At 39.4% G+C, this 22,233-nt stretch overlaps 1 protein-coding gene across 1 annotated transcript; it reads left to right on the plus strand.

Moving 5' to 3' along the window:
- The first annotated feature begins 2,572 nt into the window (after positions 1–2,572).
- On the plus strand, positions 2,573–21,948 carry LOC141429568 (putative ATP-dependent RNA helicase DHX57). The gene is made up of 18 exons (XM_074089934.1): positions 2,573–2,856; positions 3,996–4,152; positions 5,213–5,361; positions 5,969–6,947; positions 7,715–7,924; positions 9,412–9,691; positions 10,089–10,190; positions 10,265–10,446; positions 10,931–11,085; positions 11,976–12,158; positions 13,301–13,551; positions 14,412–14,659; positions 15,562–15,636; positions 16,217–16,423; positions 17,701–17,775; positions 17,938–18,184; positions 18,499–18,587; positions 18,829–21,948. Exons 1-18 carry the CDS (start codon positions 2,789–2,791, stop codon positions 18,970–18,972), a joined length of 3,801 nt encoding a protein of 1,266 aa, XP_073946035.1. The 5' UTR covers positions 2,573–2,788; the 3' UTR covers positions 18,973–21,948.
- Positions 21,949–22,233: the final 285 nt, after the last annotated feature.

Raw genomic sequence — 22,233 nt, forward strand, 5'->3', positions numbered from 1 at the left:
ATGCCAATGAAAATCACGAAAGCAGTGCATGTCTGTACGTACATTGCTTAGCAGTAGGTACAGTCACCAGCATTAATATCTGCCACAGCGCAGCGTGCAAAAATATCTGACACGTCTTTCCGGCCCTAGAAATAGAGTCGTATCAGATATTTATGCACGCTTGTTGTGTCAGATATTGGAGCTGGTGACTGTACTACTACTTGTAAATTACCTATTGCACATTTACTATGAAACAAGCTTTGTACTTTTTGCATGCGCTTCTTTTCTTTACTTAGCTTTTTTTTGACAATAATTTTTGCTTGCACTGTTGTGTTTCGGCGTGGAGTAAGACAGCCGAAGAAATTACTTGCACGTGAGTTATCCCATCTTAGGCCTCTAGGTTGGCAACGCGTCTGCAATACCCCTGGTGTTGCAGATGTTTATGGATGGTGGTAATCTCTTACTATGAAAAGACCCACTTGCTCGTTTGCCAATTTTGCCATCGAGTCAAATAAAAAAAAAAACCGGCCAAGAGCATGTCGGACACGCCCAAAATAGGGTTCCGTTAGCCATTACGAAAAAAATAAGTTAATATTTTTCTAGAAGGATTTCGTATTTTATACGGAATTTTCCAAGTTTAGGTACTCTTAAACTACTAATAATTCTCAAGCAAACTTAGCCATTATAGTTTTCCTTGAAAGTTTGATATACTTATGGGGGGAGGAGGGCGCTCAATTTTAATGAAAATTTGCACTTTAAAGTTGAATATTTTGCAAACATATCACTGAATCGAAAAATCGTTTTAGCAACCCCCTAATGATTTTAAAATACCTATGCAACGATACCCCACACTACAAGTTTGGATGAGAAAAGAAATCACCCCCACTTTACGTCTATAGATGCATGCGATGTACACTAATATTTTTTTTTTAATTTTTATTGTATCATTTTGTCGGCATAGTTTACATACATATTCGTGCAAAATTACAGCTTTCTAGCATTGATTGTCCCTGACCAAAGCCGCTGACGGACGGACAGACAGACAGACAGACAGACATGGTGAAACTATAAGGGTTCCGTTTTTGCCATTTTGGCTCCGGAACCCTAAAAACCGTTTTCAATGTTCCTTTAACAAAAAAAGGGTGGATATGGATAAATAACAAAACAAGAACAATAATAGGAATCGTAAGGTAGTAAAACCGGCCAAGAGTGTATCGGATACGCCCGAAATAGGGTTCCGTAGCCATTATGAAAAAATTAAGTAATATTTTTCTAAGGATTTCGTATTTTATACGGAATCTTCCAAGTTTAGGTATATTTTATACCTTAGGCTGCTATTTACTCATAAACTACGAATAATTCTCAAGCAAACTTAGCCGTTATAGTTTTCCTTGGAAGTTTGATATATTGACTACCATCCTGAATTTTTTCAAATTTTTCCACTCAGCGGTTTAGATTTTAGAGGGGGGTTGGGAGACGCTCGATTTTAATGAAAATTTGCACTTTAAAGTTGAATATTTCGCAAACAAATCACTGAATCGAAAAATCGTTTTAGCAACCCCCAAAACCCCAACCCCCAACGTCCAAAAGACCAATCATAATTTGATTGCTTAGTAGCGACATCCCAAACCCGAGCGAGCGAGTAGCGAGTTCCCAATCCGCACTGGGCCCGCGTGGGAACTATGGCCCAAGCCCTCTTGTTCTGAGAGGAGGCCTGTGCCCAGCAGTGGGACGTATATAGGCTGGGATGATGATGAGTAGCGACATCTCTTGTCTAGGTGAGCGGTTAGCTCCAAAAGAATGTGACGTCTCTCGATGAGAGCGAAACATAGATGTCGCTAGTGCTGCTGCTAACGTAGCGTAGTGGAAAAAAGCAACCTGAGATATGTGTGCATAGAAGAAATTCGTTAGACTCCTGTCCAGCGGTGGTGTAGGGGTTATTATTAAGTGAGAATCCAGACAGTGCCAAATCCTCACCGGTTAAAAATCCACCTGCGCACGTCCCAACAAACTTCCTGGAGTTTACTGTGCATATTATAGGAACGGATTGAAGGGGATTCTTTCTTATAATAGGTACTCGCAGAGTCTTGCTTCTGCCATTTGCTGGAAAGCCGGGAGAGGACCATGTATGTGTGGCTTAATCAACAAAAACAGATTAATTGTTTTTGTTGATCACCATTAGTTTCTTTCTTGATCGACCCTTTTTTTACAATATGCATTTACTTTAAACTAAGGCCTGGCTTTCTTTTGGCTTTCGATGGAATAGTGGTTCGGAGATCTAGTGTGGCTGTCGATAGGTGCCATCTTTTGGGTGGAACTATTATCCATGTGCCTGCTTCTTTTGCAAATTAAATCACCTAGTTATTTTGCCTAGTTCTCAATATAGAACAAAATCGCCCGTAGTTTTAACGAATAAAATATTCAATAATATGAGGACGAACGAAGGGGGTCCAAAAAGTTCGAGATCGAGAACGTCTCGCAATGTTCATCTTAGCTCTATTCACAGCAAAAACTAAACGCTTTTGACAGTTGCATTTTTATGACGTTGACGTTTATTGACACGTTAGGTATGTGTCTGCAACAACCGTTTCCATCAGCTTAAGATTTACTTTATTTTAATGTAAGAGTAACCTTACGGCATGGGAATAAAGTAGAATTTACTTAGTTTATTTCTTAATTGTCAAGATGGTATTGAATAAATTTGCCTACACTTCCTAGCAGTTGTGCACGGCGATTGTACCCACGTCTCTTAGTCCATTATTTTGTTTAATTTTACACATTTTAGCGTTTGAATCACTGAATAATCACCATGGATTACCAAAGTAGACAACTCGCTGAAGATTACTTCCTCCGGGAACCCGTGGACGCTCGGATCAGGTAACCTCTATTTCACAATGTTGTTTCAATATTTTTGCATTCTATACTGATTTTCTAAATAGAAAATGTTCGTACATGTAACGACTGCGCTCATGTACGTCAATTAAATGTATTGGTTACGAAACTAGACTATTTTCGAAAAATGTGCGATTTTTTTTAGTTTTTTTTTAACATGGCTCTGTCCATTAGAGGACGACAACAGATTTAAAACATGTCCGCCAAATTCTGTTAAATAATTATACATAGCTTTCTCTCATGTCCATGTTACTCATCGTCCAATGAACAAACCGTAACTGGTCAGAAATTCATTGAGCAATGCCCAGGATACACCGATCCAAGCACTGCTTTTGTTCCCAGACTGATCCAAAAGGTAACCGGCAGCTCTTTGGCACACAAGTAGGCTAACTGACAGTAAATGTAACAAACCTGTGTAATAAAGTTGAAATCTGACAAAAAACTTTCCTGTCAATAATTAAAAATCTGATCACCCAACCAGTGGCGTAGCTAGGTAACCTAGGGCCCTGGGGCAAATAAAAAAATGGGGCCCACTGCTGTCAAAACTGGTAATTCCCTTTTTATAACTTTGGATTTTCTCACAACTGCGTTGCCATGATTAAACTCGAGTTGCCACCTGTCATATTTATTTTGAAAATGGTAGAAATTTTCAAAAGTTGAGTTCGATTGAGATTTTCTGGTTAGGATTCGAGGGCCCCCTGAGCTTGAGGGCCCCGGGGCACTGCCCCGCCTAGCCCCTTGGTAGCTACGCCACTGCACCCAACCTGCCAGACATTCATTAGCAGTAATAAGAAATAATAAATAAATGAATATCACGGGACACTTGATACCAATTGAGCTAGTCCTAAGTAAGCAAAATAGTATAATAATAGTACCTATAGTAGTAGTAGTAATGGTGGCTAACTGAACTAAAGCAACCAGTTTCCATTAAGCCATTTGCTGCCACATATTGCTATGTTTTACACTCGTAACCAATCACAGCGTTTTCTGCTGTGTAGCAAATCTGCCTATGAATAGAGAACACAACTGTTGTGTTCTCGGCACTGATAGTGCTAACAACAAAAAATGAAGTTGTAATATTTTGACGCTTGTTTTGTCTTTAATAAATGCATTTTTTCTTATAGAAAAGTAAAAGAGGAGCCAAAAGAAGATCCCCATCCACACCTCAAAGTGTCTATGCAAACAGTCCGTTTGAATTCTGACTCACAGAAACTGATTTTGGACACTTTGCGGTTCATCCATGGCCCTGACTTCAAACTTGGCAGTGCTAGTCTGTATAAGGTGAGATATAATCATAAAACTATCTCTCTCTAGCATCACTCTTCAACGAGGGAATACTGCCAGCCTTTTGGGCTTTTGGGCTTATGTCACAGGGGAAATTCAATTTTAAGAAACTAGTTTCTATTTTCGTATATTTACGTTATGGGTTAGTTCCAATTTTGGTATGTAAATTATTGTTTTTAACAAAAATGTTAAACATACCACTTGTTTTTTGTTTTCCAATTCTAAACAAGTTTGTAAAAGTCAGAATTGCACGAGTTGAGTCCCATAGGAATATTAGAATAAAAAGTAGTCTAGATGTGCTATTTTGGATGTTCAGCCCTGTACATTAAAAAATAGACTTATTCAATATTTTGTTTATAACTTACATATTACAAAATGTTTATATTTGAAAATTATTGTTTTGCTTGTTGATTTATTTTCATATAGTAAATTATAATATTATTATTAAAATTTTGTATGCTACAACACAATGTGGTGGAAGATGCATTCATGTAATTTGTACTGACATGAAAATTTGTACCAACTGTGTATGTTTTAGCAAAATAAATAAATGAAATATGCCTCAATGTACTAAATCATCATCATCCCATCATCCCAGCCTATATACGTCCCACTGCTGGGCACAGCAGCTGCTGGGTACTAAATCATACTAAATTTAATCCAAATGTCTGAAGGAGTGCTTGTTCAAACACACACTTACTAACTTTTACATTTGTAATATTTCGTACGTATTTTAAATGATAACATAACGGATAACTCACGTCTAAAATCGAGTTTAGCTCGACATGTTTCGGGCTAATCCATAACCCTGTTATATATTATCATTTAAAATGCGTGAGTCTCACGGTGGTTTCATGTTTCGTCTACGTAGTTTATCACTATCCCGCGGGAACCATGCAATTTTCCGGGATAAAAACTCCTATTTCCTTCCCCGGGAATCAAACTATCTGTATACCGAATTTCATCTAAATCGGTTCAGTGGTTTAGACGTGATGACGCAACAAACAAACAGACTTACAAACTTTCGCATTTATAATATTAGTGGGATTAATTCCAGGACAAAGGCACAAACCTTAGCAACCGGTACTGGATCGAGCGAGGCAATCTTGTGGTGCAGGGAGGCTGCGACTACTCCCTCAACAATAAACCAGACATGGAGACTTCAGAGGCTCGCCTAAGGGCATTTGCTTTGGCTAAGTTAGAGAAGTAAGGGTACTTCAAGTTGTCCTGATTTTTTGTATATCTGTCTGTCTACATCAAATAATAATTCAAAATTTTGATTTATTTCATTTTGATGCTTAAATTTTTTTATGGAATTCTTGGTTGCACAAGTCCAAATCGAACTTCATCATCAGCCGGAAGACGTCCACTGCTGGACAAAGGCCTCCCCCTTAGAACGCCACAATGAACGACAACTCGCCACTTGCATCCACCGGTTTCCCGCTAATTGAATGTTAATGTTTCCCGTTAATGGAATTCTTGGTTGCACAAGTCCAAATCGAACTTAAAAAAAATATATTTATAAGAATGACCATTGACATTACCACAGTGTAAGACGTAAAAAACGCGAAATGGACTTGTTAGTTCTGTACAATGCAAAGTTGTGTTCGACATCAAAACAGACAAACATTCAACAAAACAATTCTACTAAGGATTTTGTTTTTCTTTTGAGTTATAGAACCCTAAAAGTAAAGAAAAGATTGATGTGCTTCGACTTCGTCCAAAATAGGCATTTGGTCAAAATTAGAAATTAAGAATTCAGTAAATACTACCCTGCTGTGTGTCATGTTCTTTATACTGGTACTTATTACAGATATCACTTCCACAAAGCTCACTGTGCAGAAGCATTAGAAATTGCAGCAGAAAGTGTCGAGAAAGCTCTAGAAATACTCTTTTACAAGTATTTTAACATAGATTTTCAGGAAAAGCCAGAAACAGTGCCTAGTCCAGCAGAAATCCTCGAAATGAGAGATGACGAAAAGGCTGTACTGGAATCAATTTACGAAACAAGCTTCAGACTCAAAGAAAACAATGTTTGGAATGTCAAATTATCTTTAGACTACCTCACAAAAATGTACGAAAGCAAAGAAGTACAAGCGCCTAAAACGAAAAAGAACGTAAACTACAATAGCAACTTCAAGACGAAAAAGAAAGAAGTCTGTAAACTTTTCCTAAAAGGGCCATGTAGGTTTGGTGCTAAGTGTAAATTCTCACACGAAATCAACGTGGAACCTGCGACGAACGATATTGAAAATACAGAAAGCACAAAAGTTAATTATGAATTAGAAGTACGATTTTCGGAAGACACAGTATACCCTTACCAACCACCATTAGTTTTCTTCAAAACAGAGACAAGAAGCAGTATAATACCAGACTTGACATGTCTAAAGATAACAGCTAGGTTATTAGAAGAAGCGAAAGTATTGGCACAGGATGGTATACCAAGTATATACTCTTTAGTAGAACTGCTTAATAATGAAGAAGATATACTAAATTTCGTACAGTTTGATACAAGAACTTTTCCAGAACCTTCTGACGCGTTGTTTCCTCAGTTAATAGAAGATTCAAGTATAGAGACAATTAAAAAGCCTTCGCATTATAAAAAGGGCGAAGTTAAAGATAATAGGGCAAATGTTAATTTTGAAGATGTGTTGAAAGAGAACAGTGAGATTGCGAAACGTTGGTTGGAGAAGAGAGACAACAATAGGTACAATAAAATGATGTCGGGCAGGAGGAAATTGCCGGCGTGGCAGAAGAAGAACGATATATTGAATGCGATTAAGAAATCTCAGGTTAGTATAATATAAATAAGAAGTAGATTTTCAGTTCGAAAGATTTCTACAAAAATAAACCCTGAAGCTGCACACGAGACCTATCGCTAAAGATATAGTCTTAGAGCAAACTCAGAATTCTTAGTTACAGTTTTTTTTGTCAAAAAACAGTACTGCTTGCTTTGCGACGACGAAGGTTACTCCACAACACAGGCATGATAACCTTCGCAAAGTAACGCTTAATTCAATCATCATCATCATCATTAGTAGGCGGACGTCATCCACTGTTAAAAAAAGGCCTCCCTCTTAGAACTCCACAATGTACGACAACTGGCCACTTGCATCTGCCGGTTTCCCTCAACTCTCGCGTTAATGCACCTAGTAGAAAGCCTGTCAACGTTTCGTTTTCCGGTTCGTGGTCGCCACTCGAGGACTTTTCTCCCCCTAAGGGTATCTGTTCTTCGAGCCATGTGACCCGCCTACTGCCACTCAACTTTCGTATTCGAGCTATGTCGATGACTCTAGTTCATCAGCGATTTTAGTATTCCAGATTCTATAACACAAAGAAACTCTGAGTATACCTAGCTCCCCAGCTCGTTGCGTGAGGTGCGTTCTATCAATTAATAACACAGTACAACTAGAATATTAATGTCGCACGAAACTGATCGGTTTTCTTTTTCTTCATCTTCCTGAAGATTCAAATGAGAAAGAAAAAGAAAACCCATCTATTGTTTCGAGTTTCGAACGACATTAGCAAACCAGTTTAAATGTACTACTTTGTTGTACAGGTAGTAGTTATAAGCGGTGAGACAGGCTGCGGTAAGAGTACTCAAGTACCACAGTACATCCTGGATGATTGGCTCCAAAACTTTAAAAAGGACGGCAGGGACCATGTGGAGATTATTTGCACGCAACCTCGGAGGATATCCGCTATTGGTGTCGCTGATCGAGTGGCAGAAGAAAGGGTGGAGAAAACTGGACAGGTGGTTGGGTATCAGGTATGTTGATAAATGCTGGAAGATGAATGGAAATGGACAGATCATCTGTTTTTTGTATTTTTAATGGCATATGACGAAATCACAGTAAAGTTTCGTAGACACCACAGAATTTGTTCATTATGACATTAACATTCGATAAGCATTATTATAGACAGTTAAAATTTACTATGATAAGGTTCCATGGTGGTGAACCATATTACTAGATGAAAATAGATTAGATTAGATTTTTTAGAAAAATATGGATCTGTCCGGATCTGAAATATGGATTGGAGGACAATTTTGCCAGCGTCTAGTAGGTTTTGCCGTTGTACGGTATAAAAATTCAAGAAAACGAAATATGACAGGTAATGGTGGATGAACGATGACAGCGCGAATCAATCAAAATGAAAATAAATGAAGTAATAACATTAAACTTTTGACAGTGCCAATTTAAGCACATAAAACCTAATTAAATAAACAATAATAGCGAGTATTCAAGTGAAACTACGGTAATTTTGCTTCGAGATTTTTGCCGAGCATCTGTCCGACATTATCGTGATTAATAATTTTTTTGACAAGCATTTACTAGAGCGTTCCCTAAAATGATCGTGTGAATGTTCGTACCAATATTTGGCTCTATGCTTGGTTCTGTTCGTTAATCAGTTCGACAAATTCAAAAACGGTGAGTGCTCGAGGATCTTTGGCCCATTTCACGAAGCTACAAGTTACAATTTACAAACGGTAGTCTCTTTTCAATGCACACTGTTAAACAAAGACTACCGCTTGTACATTGTAACTTGTAGCTTCGTGAAATAGGGCACTGGGGGCAGTAGTAGTAGTAACGAAATTCAAAAACCGAAGTTTGTATCGTACCGTCCCTCACACTCGTTTTAAATAATATTAGCGTGAGCGGGACGGCATGATACCTACGAACTTCTTATTTGCACTTCGTAGTATAGGGTCTGTTACTTACAAGTGAATGCTCTGCTCTGCTTGGTTACCTTTAAATGACGTTTTCATCACACTTGCTCGTAAACAGTGTCGTAACATGCAGGCTACCTTGGTTGCAACCCCCCAAATAAAACCCTCGACCTTAATGTGCTTCTCATGAAGCCCGTGGTCGGTAAATGAGTCATTGCCCGTACTAATTTTCATGTCATGAAGCCCAAGGTCGGTAAATGAGTTTGATACTGCATGGCGTGCTGGTCGTGCTGTCGTGCAGGAGCGCGGCGCGCGCACGGTCAGGCTGGGGGAGGGCGGCGCGGAGGCTGGCGCTGCCAAGAGCGTAGTCAGCGGTATCGCCAATTTTTGAAAAAATATTAGTTTTTCTTTTACAAATATACAATTTTACTCGCAAATGTGATGAAAAACATTGTATGTCGCACGGGCGGTACTAGAATTACGAACATCGACTCATTAAAGCCCTCAGTCTTCGACTTCGGGCTTCTAATAGACTCTCGTTCGTAATTCCTTGTTTACCGCCCTTAAGACACAATGTACTATTGCAGATACGACTGGAAAGTAAAGTCTCATCTAAAACCCGTCTCACCTTCTGCACAACGGGCATATTGCTACGGAGACTCGAATACGATCCCCGACTGAAGTCCGTCACTCACATTTTGGTGGATGAAGTGCACGAACGATCCGAAGAGAGCGATTTTCTACTGCTCATATTGAGGGACCTTATCAAAGTGAGGAAAGACTTGACGGTGATACTGATGAGTGCGACTTTGAATGCTGATTTGTTCTCGGATTATTTCGAGAAGGTTCCAGTGCTGGAGATTCCTGGTATGTCCTTGTAATATTGGTTTTGATCATATTCATCCAATTGACACACATAATAGTAGAACCTGAAATCATATTTCCCTCTCAATCATTTGAGACAAATGTGAGCAAGAAAGTAATATGAATTTGGGTTCTATTTTCGCGCCACTTTTTATTTTATGAGCTGTCAAAATCGATCCCCATAGATTTTGTATGGTAATACTGAACCGTGACGTCACTTATTCTAACGCCAACTCTATTGACTGAGTTTTTTTTTAAAGCTATTAAAAATACTATTTTACCATTAAAATTTCACTAAAAATCGGTAAAGTGTGAGTCGATTTGGCGCACCGATGGCTCCGTACAGTCAAAGCTTCGAAACCGCTCCCCCCCCTCCAATTTTATGTTTGTAATTTTACAGGTAGAACATTCCCAGTAGAACAATTATTTTTGGAGGACATTATGGAAATATCGAATTACGTGCTAGAAGAAAATGGACCCTACGGCCGTAGAGTCAAGAAAGGTACTCAAATATATTGTTTAAACACTTGAATTATTAAAAGACTTTTTTATATTTTTTATTTTTACATTTTCAAGGGGATAAGGATAAAAAAATGGATCTCGAGACGGAGCTAGAAGCGTGCGACGTGCGGGCGGCCACGGAACCTCCAAAGACGTCGATACGAGACGAGAACCTTACGGTGGCCCAAGTGGTTGCGCGGTACCCTAAATGCAGCAAAACCACGTGCAAGAACATGTATCTTATGGACACTGAGAAGGTGAGAACTTGTTTCTAAAACGCTGATTAGTAATTAGACTCGCGCACTGAGCTACAGCTGCCGACAGACAAATTACGTAGTTTATTTTTTTTTTCTTCTTTACCATCATCCCAGCCTGTATAGGTCCCAGTGATGGGCACAAGCCTCCTCTCAGAATAAAAGGCTTAGGGCCATAGTTCTCACCCGGGCCCAGTGCGGATTGGAAACTTCACACACACCATTGAATTTCTTCGCAGATTTGTGTAGGTTTCGTCACGGCGTTTTCTTTCACTGTAAAGCTCGTGGTAAATTTCAAATGTAATTTCGCTCAGATGTGTTAGCCCGGATCTGTAACCAAGATTCTCTGTATACATGTACCTAGTTGAGTTTTTTGCCGATTCCTAAACAAAGATTTATCCGAATCGGTAGTACATTTTCTGACATCCGTAAGTGTTACAGCTTCAATTTAATAAATATATTGACTTTCGAATCTTTTTGTTGGCAGATCAACTTGGAGTTAGTTGAACACACATTGTCGTACATAGTGGAGGGCAAACACAAGTGGCCGCGGGAAGGCGCCATCTTGATTTTTTTACCGGGCATCGGAGAAATCATGTCTCTACACGATCAGCTGTCTGAGAGTCATACTTTTAGTCCCAAGTATGTAAAAAAGTTCTATAGATCTTCGAGACAGGTTCTCTACGATATTTGAAGTAGCCTAGACTTATAAATAGTGACATTTAATAAAAAAATCTTTACGTGTAAATTTAGTTTATAAAGCAACTCTTTAATGACACAATTTTTTGTACCTGTACTGGTATCTATACGAAATTTCTAGTCAATCCAGCACATGGTCATTTTTGACTTGCTGGATTTGAACCAAACATACTGCTCTCCTAAGCAATAAGGCGCTATCTAAAAAAAAACACTTGAGATATTAATACTATTGTGTAGCTTAAAACATTCTGCATCACATGGTGTAAATGTCAGAAAAGCGATTTTTTTTAGATAGCGCCTCTCGGCTTAGGAGGGTAGCATAGTATTACCTATACACGTGAAGTAAAAACAGAAGTGTGGTTCTATTACGTTCAGAAATATTCTACTAGATGGCGCTTGCGAAACGAATTACTGTGAATTTGAGAATAACTGATCCTATAATCGCTCAGGATAGTAAAAAACGGAATTCTCAAACCGTGTTCCCTTAGAACTCGCTTCGCTCGTTTTAAAATCGGCACACGTTGGCAATTGCCTACGCTGTGCACTTCTATTTGCACTAAAAGAAAGATTTGTATTTTTGCATGTTTGTAACGAATAAACTCAAAAATTACTGGACCGATTTCAAAAATTCTTTCACCATTAGAGTGCTACATTATCCCTGAGTAACATAGTCTTTATATTTATAACAAGCGATTCGCCCCGGATTCGCACGGACACAATTTCCAAAAAAAGTTCTCTTATCATCATTTTTCAGCTCAATTTCCCAAAAACTATACCCGCGCGAAACTTGGGAGTGTCGCTGGTCATAAATAAAATAACTATTATGTTAACAGAACCGGCAAGTACATCATCATCCCTCTCCACTCGACGCTGTCAAGCGAGGAACAAGCGCTGGTGTTCAGCAAACCGAAGAATGGCGCCAGGAAGATTGTACTCTCCACCAATATTGCTGAGACGTCGGTTACCATAGATGACTGTGTCTTCGTCATCGACTGCGGCCGAATGAAGGAGAAACGGTATGTCATCATCATCAGCATCAACCGGAAGACGTCCACTGCTGAACAAAGGCCTCCCCTTAGAACGCCAGAATGAACGACAACTCGTCACTTGCATCCACCTGTTGCCCGCAGTGGGAGGCCTGCTAACGCTTCGTCTTCCAGTTCGTATTCGCCACTCTAGAACTTTTCTCCCCCGACGGTTCTTCGAGCGATATGGCCCGCCCATTGCCACTTCGACTTGCATATTTTGACCTAATCTATCTCTGAAAAAAAAAGGTTAGGATTTCTAGATCTCAGGAATGAACGCATTGGCATATTTTTATCCCGGTATTCCCACAGGATCCATGTAAAATTCCAAAATCTGAACCACTAGGTCTAGAGATATGAAATTTCGCACGGATGTTGCTGTCCGAAAACGTTGGAGTATCTCGGCTTTCGAGATGACGTATTACCTTCATTTGAAATCAATAGACGGCACTGTTCCAGCCAACGTTGTGCTTTAAAAATGTTACCGTAACCTTTTTTCGCAAACTGCAGTATTTTGGTCACATAATGCGTAATGATAAATACGATCTTCTCCAACTCATCTTGCAAGGGAAAATCCAAGGAAAGCGACCGCCCGGAAGAAGGCGTACTTCGTGGCTTAAAAATCTCCGGACATGGTTCAACCTTAGCACAAGATCCCTGTTCCTAGCTGCTGTGTCGAAGATAAGGATAGCACTAATGATAGCCGACCTCCGGTAGGAGATTGCACCTAAAGAAGAACAAGAACCTTTTTTCAGACCAAACTATAGTTGTAAGGCTTAAACACAGGAGTACAGTACAACAATGCCTTCAGGTTATTGTTGGGGCTCCCGCTATACTGCAGCGCATCAGCGATGTTCGCGCACGCGCACACGCAGGGGTTCAGCGCGGTGCAACACCATCCTGAGGGTCATTAGCGAGAAGCCTGACTGTCCCATCTTGAGGCACTGGGTACGAGCACATGTGCTTGTGCCAGGTGTTCCTCAGGGTGGCAGATTTTTAAATAAAATATATATATATTACTAACATAGTTTTTAAGTGAATAATGTACTAACGCTTATATGGACTCTGTCTGCAATAAACAGATTTTTTTATTTTATTGTATTTTTTAAACTAGTTTTCATTATTCCGAACAGATTCGACTCAAACCGCAATATGGAATCCCTGGACTTGGTCTGGGTGTCCCGAGCTAATGCGAAACAGCGTAAAGGCCGCGCCGGCCGCGTGATGCCAGGCGTTTGCGTGCATCTATACACCTCGCATAGATACAACTACCATCTGCTGGAGCAGCCTGTGCCTGAGATACATAGGGTGCCGTTGGAGCAACTGCTTCTGAAGATAAAGATACTGCCGCTGTTCCAAAATATGAGCGTGCACGAAGTTTTGGGTGAGTTTTAATAAGTTTTCATCACACTTGCTCGTAAACAGTGTCGTAACATGCAGGCTACCTTGGTTTCAACCCCCCAAATGAAACCCTCGACCTTAATGTGCTTGTCATGAAACCCGTGGTCGGTAAATGAGTCATTGCCCGTACTCATTTTGTTGTCATGAAGCCCAAGGTCGGTAAATGAGTGTGATACTGCATGGCGTGCTGGTCGTGCTGTCGTGCAGGAGCACGTCGGGCACATGGTCAGGCTGGGGGAGGGCGGCGCGGAGGCTGGCGCTGCCAAGAGCGTAGTCAGCGGTATCGGCATTTAAAAAAAAAAATTAGTTTCTCTTTTACAAATATACAATTTTACTCGCAAATGTGATAAAAAACATTTAATGTCGCACGGGCGGTACTAGAATTACGAACATCGACTCATTAATGCCCTCAGTCTTCGACTTCGGGCTTCTAATAGACTCTCGTTCGTAATTCCTTGTTTACCGCCCTTAAGACACAATGTACTATTAGTATCAAAAGCCCGAATCAAGAAGCAACTTTCTTCATTGATTTTTTTGCTTGTATGGGGTAATTTCTGGAACTACTCAAGGTTTTGTTTTTAATCATCCACGTTTCATCAGCACTGACCATGGTCGCTGCAATGTGGCTGAAACGCTAAATGTTAACCTGATAGGAAGCAATCAACGCCGTCCATGGATACCCGCAACACGAGGGGTGTCTCTTGAGTGATTAATAGGCTCATTTTTAAAATCTGTAAGTTGTACCGCCTCCGGGAATGCGATCCCTGGAAGCTGGTTCCGTAAATGGCAACAGTTAATATCTAATATTACTTAACAATCGTTTCAAGCAACAACTATTTCCAGGAAAGACAATAGAGCCTCCGACCAAACCTAACATCGACAGCGCCCTCTGTCGACTCCAAGACGTGGGCGCGCTCGACAAAGGCTACAAACTGACAGCTCTGGGCGCCCATTTGGCCGCCTTGCCTGTTGACGTGCGCATCGGGAAACTGATGCTCTTCGGGGCTATATTCTGCTGCGTGGATTCCGCTCTTACGATGGCGGCGTGTCTCAGTCATAAGAGTCCGTTCGTGGCTCCTTATGGGAAGAAAGTAAGTTTCTCTTGATAATAATCGAAAGAAAGATCTTCAGAAAAATCCTGGGACTGACCGAACGGGAGGATGGATCTTGGAGGTGGAAGCCCTTATTGTCTAACGCACTCTGACTGAACCACAATTGTTTTCACCGCTTCTTTCTGTTACACGGTATGAGATGAAGATAGAAAGAGATGCTGAATGCCATGAATACAAAAGCCAATGACATGAATGCAAACTAACATAGCGTGGAAATTAATTCGAACTCTTAAGTAGTTTGTTTGTTTGTTTGTTTATACTCTTTATTGTACAAAAAGGAAAAACAAAAAGGTTACATAAATAAAAGTTGTGTTAAGTACAAAGGCGGACTTATCCCTGCAGGGATCTCTGCCAGTCAACCTTTGAGTGGTAGAGGAGCAATCCAAAAAACAAGGATCGACAAATAGAGCAAAACATTTGAACAAATATAAATGCATATATAAACTCTAGTAGTAAAGTAGTCTAGTTGCTAAGTACCTATAGTATAAGCTTTGGTTAGTTGGGATTGACCTAAAGTACAATTCAATAGAATCTGTCAATTTTCTACATATTTAAGACACCCTATCGTGGGCACACTTGATTATATATGTCCCTGTTGTTGCAATTATGATCTAAAAGGAATCAAAAAAGAATAATAGTCACATCACAAAGCCTTAGGCAGCCCGGTGTTTATATTAGTAGGCTGGAAGTGTCTACAGGATTGTCAGATTCTATTGAATTGGAGTTTAGGTCAATTGGTTGGTGTCAATTGTTCCATGATATTTATTTATTTATTTTTATTTATACCTACCGCTTTGGTAGCGCTATTTTCTTTTCCAGTTCTAAGCTGCAAATACCGCGCATCTGAATTTTGAATGAATAAATTCATGTGTTATTTTCAGTCGGAGGCAGATGCGAAAAGGAAAGAGTTCGCCTGCGCCAACAGTGATCAGCTGACGACTTTAAGGGCTTATAGGGTATGTTATATTTTATTCACTATCATCACCATCATCGGCCCAGCCTTTATACCTCCGACCGCTGAGCATATGCCTCCTCTTAGGATGAGCTGTAGCTCCCACGCGGGCCCAGTGTGAATTGGGAACTTCACATATATTTTCTTAGACAGAAATTAATACCTATTAGTTAAACTGCCCGCCCCGGCTTCTCACAAGAGTACCTACTAATGAAGAACCAACATAAAATTAAATTGTAATACATAAATCAAAGCAAGTGAACATATTATTATGAATGTCAATCAGTCAATATCGTTAGTTGGTTACTGTCTTCTAACTACCTCACTCACTCCTTTTTTGTATGAAGATTTTAAGCCAAATTTTTTTTTGTTTTTTTTTTTCGCTAGTATTATATTGTAAGGTCCGTTTACAACTTTGACATTTGCGTCACGTTTGTGAATTTTGTGATGGATTGAATAACTAAAGGAGACGATCGCAAGCAAGACCGTAACGTCCACGGTAACGTCAAACGGACCTCAAGATTCTAACGCCATCTATCGATATTTCGCTAAACCCTCATTAGTATGAACATTTTTTTTTACAGAAATGGCAGCTAGCAATGAAACGCAGCACGCACGCGGCTCTCACCTTCGCCAGCGAGAACTTCCTCTCCCACAAGACCCTGGTGATGCTGGGAGATATCAAACACCAGCTGCTGGGGTTGCTCGCTGGCATCGGGTTCGTGCCAGACATGCCTGACCTGCGACGCAAGATGAGGAAAGACTCGGTGGCCAGTCTAACTGGAGAACAGGTGGGTCAAGTTATAGTGGTTGAGGTAGAAAATTTATGGGCCTGGAGGGAAACTGCTTTAAATGGGATTCCTGGGTAAAAGAGATAATTCTAATTAATCCGTCGATTAGATTATCAGAAAATATCAAGCACTATTTTTACAAGCTTTTCTTTGGCTTGCCCTGTTTGTTTATTTGTTTGGGTCAAATCTTGGAAGCTAAATTTGACCCACTTCCAACGGTCAAATTGACTTGAAATTTGACATACTTATGTAAATTTGGTGACAGTACAATAGTCTGGTAGTGACATCTTGGTGGTCCTGCCAGGATCGTCTCCGCAGGGGGGAACTCCTCAATGGTTAATAATAGTACCGACCTGAAATTTGGTACGGATATGCAGTTTAAATGACAATGCAAGTTTAGTCAACAAAAAGTAGTAGAGTTAGCAAAAAAGCTTGTCTTGAAAATTCAATTTTTAACAAAAACTTATTTCATTTTTCAATCAAACAAAAATTACAAAGATTAACCCCGTCAAAGTTCAGGAGCAGAGGCCCGAGCCGTCAATCCTTATTCAAAAGTGTGTAAGTGTAGTTGTGACGTCACAAGGAACTTTAACTGGTTATATGGCCATATTTATTTGTTTAATTGACAAAAGAAAAATACGTTTCTGATGTTTTTTTGTAAAAACTGACGTAATAGTTATATATTTTAGTTTTTTTTTAAATCTAACCTATTCTTTAGTTAGCTCATTTTACTTAAAGGAAACATTATTTTATTTTTAAAAACAAACAAAACAGCATTCAAAAGATTTTCTAAAAATCCCTAATCTCATGCGGAAATCGAACAAGCTTAAACCTAAGTAAACTAATAAACAAGTGAATCTTGTGAATCGATCCATAACGGCTGAATGCATAGCCACGTATCCATTAGAGCAGCCTCAGGCCGAGCTGCCTCGACTTGAAGAAAACAGCCTCAGTTTGAGGCTGCTCGCTCTGAGGCATGGGCTCGAGGCACGTTGCGGATGAAGCTGAGGTGACAGGCCACATCCTGATCCGCAACGTGCGAGCCAGTTTAAACCGTCTCCATCAAATGCACGACTCGGACTGAGGCTCCTTTGAGCACGGCAAAAACCGACAAAATATGGACGGCGTCGAATTTGCCTCGTGTCGCGGCGCGTTATAGCGACTTCTAGCGCCATCTAGCGGTCACTCTGAACTACTGCAACATCCTCATCAAATCATAAGTTTAGTTTGTCTTTGGCAAAGATGGTAGTGAAATGTTATTTGAATTCTGTTTTCAGCTCAATTCAAACGGAGAAAACGATAAGCTGCTAGCGGCCATTTTATGTGCAGCGTTATATCCCAATGTTGTTAAGGTAACAAACAACTAATTTCGTTTTGAATAAAATGATCGATTTTTATATTCCGTGTAAATGTTCCGATCGTACCATACATATGTTTTATATTATTTTTATTAACAACTTTTAGTAAAGCGTATATTTAAAACCACTGTCACGTCAAACTTCCTAACTTCACAGGTGCTAACACCAGAAAAATCCTTCCACATGCAAGCAGGCGGGGCCATACCGCGCCAACCGAATGCCGACGAGTTGAAATTTAAAACGAAAACCGATGGTTACGTCGCCCTCCACCCGTCGTCCATTAACTCGAATGTAGGATACTTCGGGAGCCCGTATCTCGTGTATCAAGAGAAGGTGAAAACGTCGCGAGTTTTCATCAGAGAGTGTTCTATGGTACCGCACCTGCCGCTTGTGTTGTTTTCTGGTAAGTTTTAGAATTAACAGTGTTTAATTGTTTTCGGTTATAAATAGAGATGGCATCACACACGTCTATTGCATAAAATTTATTATCTTATCTCCTGAGTAACGAGACAGAATAACATACACTGAACTGAAAAGTTGATTGACCCACATGCTCCTAGCGTCATCTAGTGATCAAATATAGAAACTCCTACATTCTGCGTCGTGCTATCGGAGTTTATCAAGCATAACATCTGCCTGTGATCTCTTGTGGCTTTTCCCCATACCCTATTGACCATGATTTTTTATTAGTTTTAATACTTATCTTATTGTCGACAGGTTGCAATTTATCGGTAGAACTGCACAACGGTACATTTATAGTGTCTCTTGAAGATGGATGGATTGTGTTCCAAGTAGAAAAACACGAGGTGAGATATTATTTTTCATTAATTTTCATTTCATGACAAGCATTCAATAGTTATGTTTTGGGGCGCCATCTAGCTTTGAACTTAGGAACTAACATAAACGCTAGCCCCTGACGATATCAGTCGCGCTGGCTTGGTTCTTTTGTTAGCTTTTCTTTTCTAACTATAAAGATGGTGCTATTTACTACTGCTTTAGTTTGTATGATTATAAATAGGTATTATAATAATGTATCTTTCTTTTCAGGTGGCTGAAATGCTGAAAACTATACGAGTGGAATTAATCAATTTGCTTGAAGAGAAAATCAACGACCCGTGTCTTAATTTATTAAACTACGAAAAAGGAAACAAAATAATACAGACTATTGTCCAAGTTGTTACTAAAGATTGATTTTTTATGAATACAATGAAAAATTATTTATTTACACAGTAATTGGTTCTCTCTGAATTAAATATACAGTAAAGTTATTTTTGATATACTTTTATAACGTTTTTGTGTTTATGTGTTTCGCTTTTGCGTTATGCTTTAATATTTCCGAGAAAGTATGATAGGGCTATATTTCGGGAAACATCTAAACTAATATATAAATGAAAAAGTAACGCTGTCTGTCTGTTACTTTTTATTGTCTAAACCGCTAAACCTATCTAAATTTAATACGGTATTAAGAAAGTGTGAGACCCTAGGAAGGACATAGGATAGTTTTTATCCCGAAACACTCTATATGTAATTCCCGCGGGATAGCGATAAACGAATCGCTACCGCAGTCACAGGAAGTGGTTGCTCGATTGTAAAAATGTAAATTGAAAGTCTACGATTGGGCGACGACATGTATACGATGAGGTATTTGACACCACAATAAGTACTAATTTGAAGACAAAACTACAAAAAAGTATAGTAAAAACCCTGGTAAACCAGATTAATTTTGAATTAACTGTAAAGGAATGGGCAGGTTTGTATGGATTCTGGCCTAGGAACCAATAACGACAGACAAACCATATATCATATGAAACGTTGCCATTTTGTACCCATGCTACGCGATCGCTTTCGCTATGTTTGGCCGATGGTTATCCCTTTTCATTACAAACATTTTTCGCTGTATGTTTTTTAAACTCACCTCCGTTATCACTTTTTATTTTCATTACTTTTATTCCCATCTGCCTCTCCATCTTGTTGATATATTGAAATAATCTCTCTGTAGCTTCACTCTTTCTTTTTAGTAAATATAATTCACAGAAATGTGTTAGGTCATCTATGATAGTCTGATAGTAAATCTCACCATTAGTTGTAGCGAGTATTTATTGGACCAGAGATATTAGTATGAATCAACTCACCAATGAATCGGGAACGTGGCTTCGGAGTGGACTGAAATGGTAACCTTGTTGACTTACCTTGCATGCATGGGTCGCGGTATCTCGCTACAAAGGCAGCTTTAGCATTCGCAGATGTTTCCTGTTTGCATGACCTAATCTTTTGTGCCACAGATTCATGTCAGTATCACTGCTGCTTGCCATACAGTGCTGTGAATAACAAAGTTTCCCGTGCATTTGAGCATAAAGCTTATGATTGTTATTATAGATGTAGACAGATCTATCAAAAAAAATTACATGAAATTGTTTTTCTATCAATTTTTGCACAGATAATAGGTTGTGAGACAAACTTTCAAGGTTAAGGGCATTTATTGTAATCTGAATATTATTATGCATGACTACTATGTTTCCTCTCTGTCCCGCTGTTAGATATTGTCCATTAGCTACATATGTCAGTGCGCTGCTCGCTCCAGCTGTGCTCTGGACTATCTTTTTAATTTGCAATCCCTGTTTCCAACTTACGAAGTTCGAATTTGTTTTTTGTAGTATAGAACTAGGGTGTGGTCTCTTTCAGTCTTGAGTGACGGTCAGGAACTGCTTTGTAAGTACCGGTGTAATTAACTTTGTTCTGGTTTGTGTCTCCAAGTAGCGGGCATCTAATAAGATGCGACAGACATCGCTGAGATGTTTTATTGCGGTCACTTTGTCGTCACTTGTGAGTGAGATAGTTGCTGCTGAGCAGCTACAATCTTTTTGTCTCTGTTTCTCACGACGTCCAGCGGAAATCTTAGCGTTTAACTTTGGGATTTGCAGCAGTGTACAATTATTGGTATGAGATGAATTTTCATACGTTTTTCCTTTAAAAGTCCCTTTTTCAATATGGGTTGCCATCGCTGTGCCAAATTAGGATGAATATGTGCCCCATATTGAGGGCTTTTTTCTATCGCTTCTCCCAGTGCCGTGAGCAGGTCCGGGTCCAGTTCCGGTTCCGGCTCCGTCTCGTTTGTAGCTGAAGTTGTCGGCGTCCTTGGGTCGGGCTCGTGTATTTCCGGTTCCTCGTATGGTTCTTCAACGAAGACTTCCACTAGCTCATTGGCATCACTGTCTACAAAGAGAGTATGTAAAGTGATTTAAATAGGTACGTAACGTAGGCAAATCTAATGGATCATGTTTTTATTGATGCGAGTGCATTTTGGAATACTTACATTCCTTTCGAATAGTATATCTTACATGCTATTTTGCCTTTGTGTTGACTCGCGGTCAATCCTCTGGCGTGTTTATGTTCAATTTTGAACAAGTGATCAATGGCATCACACGTGCACGTGTAGGTTAGGTCGTCAAGCACTTTGCAATACTTACTGGATGAATCCTTGGAAGATTTTTGAATTTTCCTTATCTTCTTTTGATATTTCTCAATTTCTTTGCGATGCTCTGTCTTTAATTCTTTTCGGCATTGTGAAAAACGTACGGAGCGCCTACGATGCGCCCGCTTCGCTCTCTTGTACGGAAAAAGAATGAGGCATAGACAAGCAATAGAGCAGGGCAAGGATATGAATCGGTCTTTTTTTTGTAAAGAAACGTTAAGGTACTGCCTGGTTAATTTATGTCTTCGAATTAAGCAACTATAATATTGATCGAATCTCTCTTGTGAAGTTCGTTTGATCATATTATTATAATAGAGTTTACCCGCGGCTTCGCACGCGTAAACTATTCGATCATTCATCATTCAAATTCTGGGATTTTGTAAAATTCCCCAGGGAATTCCCAAAATTTATATCGTGGTCTTCATTGAGGTTGTGTTAAGAATAACTGCCCAAAATATCAAGGCTTTAAACCCAGCGGTTGAAATTTCAAGATTTTATCCCTATACCGTGGGAATATTGACATAAAAGTAGCCTCTGTGTTATTCCAGACGTGCAGCTACCTACATACCCAATTTCATGACTCTAAGCCCAGCGGTTGTTATTTCGAGATTTTATCCCTATCCCGTGGGAATATCGGGATAAAAAGTAACCTGTGTTCAAGCTGTTTTAGCATGAAGGAGTAACAAACACACACACAAACAAACTTTCGCATTTATAATATTAGTAGAATTAGTTGTGTCAAATAGCCTATTGTATGTCAGGGACGATTTTCATCTCTAACTGAAGTATTAAAAATAATTTGGGGGCTGAATTTTGAAATCACATGTGTGAAAATACCATTAGAAAACGATGTCAGTCTTTAGATTGGAAAATAACTATCTACTACATTAATTTTTGATTATCATCGTCACTTTCTTCTGATAAAAGTTGTAATAACATAATCTAATCAAATTAAAAAAGCGTAAAACTCCTGAAATTGA

The sequence above is a fragment of the Choristoneura fumiferana genome, chromosome 7 (assembly GCF_025370935.1).
Source record: "Choristoneura fumiferana chromosome 7, NRCan_CFum_1, whole genome shotgun sequence".
Lineage (NCBI taxonomy): Eukaryota > Metazoa > Arthropoda > Insecta > Lepidoptera > Tortricidae > Choristoneura > Choristoneura fumiferana.